General features: G+C 44.1%; 1 protein-coding gene across 2 annotated transcripts in view; it reads right to left on the reverse strand.

Annotated features, from left to right (window-relative positions):
- The window catches only part of LOC119163128 (uncharacterized), a 533653-nt gene extending 528055 nt beyond the window's left edge, over positions 1 to 5598 (reverse strand). Inside the window, exon 1 of one of the 2 annotated variants that reach the window (XM_075874163.1) lies at positions 5079 to 5598. Coding sequence is in view for 1 of the 2 variants with exons in the window: in XM_037415069.2 (XP_037270966.2) it covers positions 5079 to 5193 (115 nt within the window). In the remaining variant the exon portion in view is untranslated. The remainder of the gene's footprint in view (positions 1 to 5078) is intronic. The other variant, XM_037415069.2, reaches the window with a different exon arrangement.
- Between the last annotated feature and the right edge of the window lie 402 nt (positions 5599 to 6000).

Raw genomic sequence — 6000 nt, forward strand, 5'->3', positions numbered from 1 at the left:
ACAAGTCTATTACCGAGAATTTTATTACTGCTAAGTCAGGGCTTCGAAGGCACCGCAATCGCAGTATACGTCAGCACATTCCACGACGGCGCGTTGCAGACCCTGGTTAGCCGACTTTGATAATTAAGCCAAAGGAGCGAGCACGGTTCTTTCGCCCGAGGCACGGTTAACAATGCTGCACGCAACAAAGTATGAGCCTACCCACACACGTAGCACGGTTTCATGTTCTCTTGGGCTCCCTTATTATCACCCCAAAATATCACAAACCAGCATGTACATGTTACCATTAAAATAGGTAGGCTCGTTTATGAAAAAAACACTTTCTGAACCTTAAGAAACACTCATACAACGGAAGCGTATGAGTGTTTAACGATTTAACGAATTTGACCATATTTCGCTAATTAACTAGAACTTAAGGATGCTCAAGGCAGTGCCATATTACAGCACACCGTATGCCGTTGATTTTTCTCAGGTGCAAGCAATTCATTTTATAACGAAGCTGTGTAGGGTGCGTGCATCTTTCCTCTACGTTAAGAAAAACTGACGTGCCCCAAATATTTCGCAGAGCCCGCCACTAACCCGCCACGGTGGTCTAGCGGTAAAGGCATGCGATCGCTGATTTGTGATAGAGGCGAAATAGAGATTGAGATAGAGGTGAAAGGGTAGATGCACGTGTGATTAAATTTCGGGCGTACTCTTCATCATCCTAGAGCTCGAAGTGGTTCAAAGGCCGTTTAAGACCGTGCCAGAAACGCGAATCGTTTGTGGCAAGCGACGCAGGACGACGAGTGTCGCGGCAAAGAGTCGCATGCCGCTTAAATGAAAAACTGTGAAGCAGCCCACGATGAATACAAAAGTGACTTCCTGGACGTACGTACAATTGAAATTCAGCTGCGGAGTGCATGGTAGGCTTTGGCTCAGTAATATGTGTTACTTCTCTTCCATAAACTGAACAGCTTCTGTCGTCATTCACAGTTAATTACGGAGTGGAATGCATCCCACCGTTTCTTATAAGATTTTTTTGTTCACCTATAATTTATATAGCCCGCCGTGATCGCCTAACAGTGGTACGGCACAGATACGCGGAAGCGACTTTATGGGGAAACAGAAAACGCGAAGACCGTTTTATTTCCTTGTATTTGTGATTGGAATGGAGGAGGACGCAGTCAGCCATGAAAGGTAAATGATAGATGAAACCTAAGTGGCAAGATTGTTTCCCATTGTGTCCGTGAGAAAACATGTGCAAAAAATATCTTCGTCAAAATCAAGACTAAAGAGGCGTTACCAAGGCATATAGTGGAAGAGCTAGATAACCACTGGTCATGAGGAGTAACGGACTGGATTTCAAGTGAATGCTAGAGAACAAGGAGCGGGAAAGAATATGCTGGTATGCGAGATTGGGAAGTGTGCGGTGATAACGCGGCACTGCAAGCACCATGTTAAATTGCTATAGAATGGAAACGCCGAGGTCCTGCAACAGGCGTTCTCATTCCGATGATGTCAAATTTTGTGACCTGTTTGTAGGCGTCTTGCCTTCAACGGCGAAACTATTAAACTAACCGTAATTTGTCTTGCCGACGGTGGATACTGTGCGGTCTACGCGAAAATGATGATGATAAACGGGCATGTATCCCAAGGAATTGGTTGAATGCTACTTGTCACAACCGATCCATTGAAACTAAAAACGAAAACGTGTCATCAAACGGAAATGTGGCATCGTGAGACCTATTAGAAAACTGATGGTGACGATTAACATTTAACAATTCTCGGCACTTCTATTGTACGGTTTCACACAGGCATATAATTAGCGAAACATGGTACAGCTGCGCTTTCAACCTAACATAAAATTCGCGATTATACTATGTCGTGGAAATATGAAAGCAGCGGGAAGCTTACAGATCGTCAGCGTCTCAACTACCGCCATATAACCACAACGCCGGCCGAACATAGCTAACAATGAGTTCAACCTAGTCAGTCCAAGCTTAAGCTCAATATAGTTATGTTGCATTGAGTTTAACCTACCTATACAGCAAAATTTCGTCAACAAAAGCTAGTGCAAGCAGCCCATGGGTCTACGAGAGGTGCGAATGCTTGTTTTCAGCGTGCGTTTCTGCCACTGAAGTTTGCATCTTGGTGTCGCGTCTGTGATTGTCTCTCATTTATCTCTAACATGTCTGCGCCAATCATCAGGAAACAATTAACGTAGAAACAGTCAAACACACACAGATTAAGACGGCCCCACCGCGGTGGTCTAGTGTCTAAGGTACTCGGCTGCTGGTCCGCAGGTCGCGGGAAACTTTGTAAATAATGTAGTGTAGGTGCATTTAGTGGTATGTGTTTATCGGTGTATTAATAATACTTGTCACCTTGCTTTTGGAGTAACATCTCAGGTGGATATTCAGGCAAACACCTCCAACATTTAATATGTATAATTCTGTCTCTCTTTCTCTCTCTCTCTCTCTGAGATGACTGGCAAATATTTCACACTAAAAATGCTACGGTAGGCACAATTTGAAAATTGCATCACAAGAACTCGGAAGAAGCTTCGCGAGCGTTTTTCCAAGAATCATAGAAAAACACCGTCACTAAAAAAAAGAGATAACATCACTAAAATAAGTAGATATATAACATTGGCTTTTCAATGTGTCAAAATATTGCACTCATTTAGAGTTTTAGGTGTTGTAAACAAAGCCCATAAGGTGCAGAAACAACGAAAGCGAATATTATGAAACGGATTGCAAATAGGAAACAGAATATTAGGCACTGCTTTGAAATGTACCACTAGTGACATTTCCGAAGCTGGCACTATCGATAGCACACGGCCACGTGCTAGTCAATTGCTTTGTCTTTACTTCCAGGTAGTAATTGTACATGAGGAGCTTTTTGAGGTTCCAATAAGGCTAAACACTTTTTCATGTGCAGGTACACATAAAGCAGACCTATGTAAGGCAATAGGGCCAGCGCCGCAACTCTGGAATATTTCCAGTCTTCGCACGTTGCCACAGAGATCTCAGAGGTGACTCGTTTTGTTCGTTAGTCTTCATTTTTCTGTTGATTCTGCATATCGAAGAACTAGTCACTTTTTATAGTTTAAAAAATTATTTTCTACTGACATTACGTCACCATCGCAGGTGAAAAATTATCTCTGGGTTCATCTGATATAAGGGTTAATATTGTGCCATTTGATGTCGCACAGAAAAGGATTAAAACTGCACGCAATGTATAAGTTTTCACACCTATCAACACTCTGAATAATTATTTGGAAGTGGCTGTTGCTATACGACCGAATCGAGTAGTATTACTAAATGGGGCAGTCGTGGTACCTCATGACAGTGTTATATAGGTTGTGCACAAATGTATTCGTGAAAGAACACCTCCAGAGCCTCCAGCACATCTTTAACAGTCAGTTTATAATCACTGATCTGAGCACGTTCCTAAATACCCTTTGGTGCCTTAGACACGAGAGAGAAGCAATTTGGAAGTTAAAAGCCTCGCCTCTTCTGTACTAGCTGTTCCATTTCCGAGAATTTAAAAGGCAAAACTTTCTCGATATCCCTCAGTTCGCTTCCTTCAGTATGGGAACCTGCCACAAAAGAAACAACGAGCTGCTATATTTTACAGAATGAGAACACCAGCCACATAAACTGTGCTATTTAAAGAAACATTGAGCTATGATTGAGCATTCTGGCTCAGTGTAGAATGTGAGAAATTTGGTGAGAACGAGTAGAAGACTGCAGTACGTGTTTACTTACGATGATTTCGTTATAACACAGTGTGGCAGCGCAAGAGAAAAAGCACACTGCAGAAAAATAAGTGATAGCTTCCTACTGATCTCTATTTCGTAGAAGTTCAAGCTGGCCCCGCCGCAGTGGTCTAGTTGCTAAGGTATTCGGCTGCTGACCCGCAGGTCGCGGGTTGGAATCCCGGCTGCGGCGGCTGCATTTCCGATGGAGGCGGAAATGTTGTAGGCCCGTGTGCTCAGAATTGGCTGCACCTTCAACAACCCCAGGTGGTCCAAATTTTCGGAGCCCTTCACTACGGCGTCTCTCATAATCATATCGTGATTTCGGGACGTTAAACCCCACAGATCAATCCAAGTTCAAGCTGTGTGCGCGCTGAACGCTAAAAGTAAAACGAACTCGCAATATTGTCGGGCAAAGTAATTTTCAGCTGGCTTACTTTTACTTTGAAGACTTCGGAGTGATTACTTGACCGGGTTGTCGGACAATCATGAGCACGCACTTACATTGATTTGATTAGAAGACGCATGATTTGGCACAGACTTTTCGTGTCATATATATATATATATATGTATATTCAATAGTTGGTTATGAGCTTTTTTTCTTGTCTGTCTTCATTTTTCTCTATTCCCACTTCCCATGCTGTGCTACAAACCATCTAATAAAAATTGTCACTGGTGTTCGTTTCATGCGCTATAATGTGCACGTGTTTCTATTTCAGTGTTTTGATTTTCACTTCTCCGTCACGATCAGGTAGTTTAACTACATCTCACACGTCTGTCTTTTTTCGGTAGCTTCAGTCGAGCTGTCATTCGACTAAAGCTACACAGGAACTTGCCACTGCGCATTATTCTTCTAATGATTACCAATTTAGTGCGACAGATCACAGTTAACTGCTCCAAGATTCTCATATGCTCTATACATTATTGTAGTACCATAATAAAATTGTCATCCTAAAAACCGTGAAAACACTATTAGCATTGTTAGTGCAGAAAAGAAAACATAACAGTTGCCATGACCATTCCTGTATGGTATCCATATAATCATAGCGAATCGATACAGTGGTTCGATACTCACCGCAGGTGTCGCGGCCTCCATAAACTATTCAGCACCTCTAGTGGTATAATAGAGATCAATATCGTGCGTGAATTGAGATCATCTGAAGAAGCAGACAGTGTCGAACAGTAATATAGCACTTAAAATAAATTGACTGTGAGGACAGACTTTTCGCCTAACCGATTCATTTTCAGTTTATTATTCTTTTTCTGGACTGTTTTATCTTCTGTACGCGTTTTGTAGCGGTTTTCTAGCAAGGCAGTCTCAAGAAACCGCGCTTACCTTGGTCCACCAGCCTGGCGGCATGCCCGGACAACTTCTCCCGCTCGCTCATCAGCTCGGCCAGGTAGGTACGGCTATCCATTGCCTGCTGCACTTTTCCGAACACTGCTGCCATGACGACCGGTCACCTCAACGGGAGATCACTAACACATTCTCAATATTCAACAGGCGAAGCACTGCTGGAGCTCGGCACCAGAAAACACCTGTAAGTGCTCTGCTTGATCCACGTAGGGTAATCCTTTCGGCGACTACGCGATGTAGCGCGAATGCAAGCACTCACAGTCTCAAGAGCGCGATCCACACACCTCGTCGGGCACTCCAGAAAATCGTAGTTTTTTTTTTATTTTTATCGACGTGTGTGTAAGATAAGATACGCTCCGCGAGCGATGCAGTTGTCAAAAGGACGCCGCTGCCGCGTCCCAAAGCAAACGGACGGGAAAACCGCCGCACAGGCAACCGCCACGCACCGACAACGTGATATCGGCGCACCCACACGCACCAGTAGCAGACGACGCTCTGCGAACGCGCCGAGGTGAGAACGAGCAGACGATCCAGGCGCGAAACATCGGGTAGCGTGCAGCAGAAGCGGAAAACGCTGGCAGCGCCGCCTGGACAGCGCTGCAGCCAATCGCGGAAGCCTGATCACTGGCGCGCAATTCAATATTCGCTGTAATCGAGCGAACGCGTCCTTCCGATCTGCCACACAGCTACGCTAGAGCTAGCTATAGTCACAGCCAATGGTAACGCCAGACTAGAGGGACCGTCCGAGTTTGTATTTATGCAATAAATATAGTTTTTTTATCTATGTTTTTCGCATCATTTCGGTCACGGTTTTTAATACGCGTGGCCAATGCTGGGCAAAGGTGCCGAGCATTACCGAGCATTAGAAGTAAGAACAAAATCCACTTAATTTGATGATTGT

The sequence above is a fragment of the Rhipicephalus microplus genome, chromosome 9, assembly GCF_043290135.1.
Source record: "Rhipicephalus microplus isolate Deutch F79 chromosome 9, USDA_Rmic, whole genome shotgun sequence".
Classification (NCBI taxonomy): domain Eukaryota; kingdom Metazoa; phylum Arthropoda; class Arachnida; order Ixodida; family Ixodidae; genus Rhipicephalus; species Rhipicephalus microplus.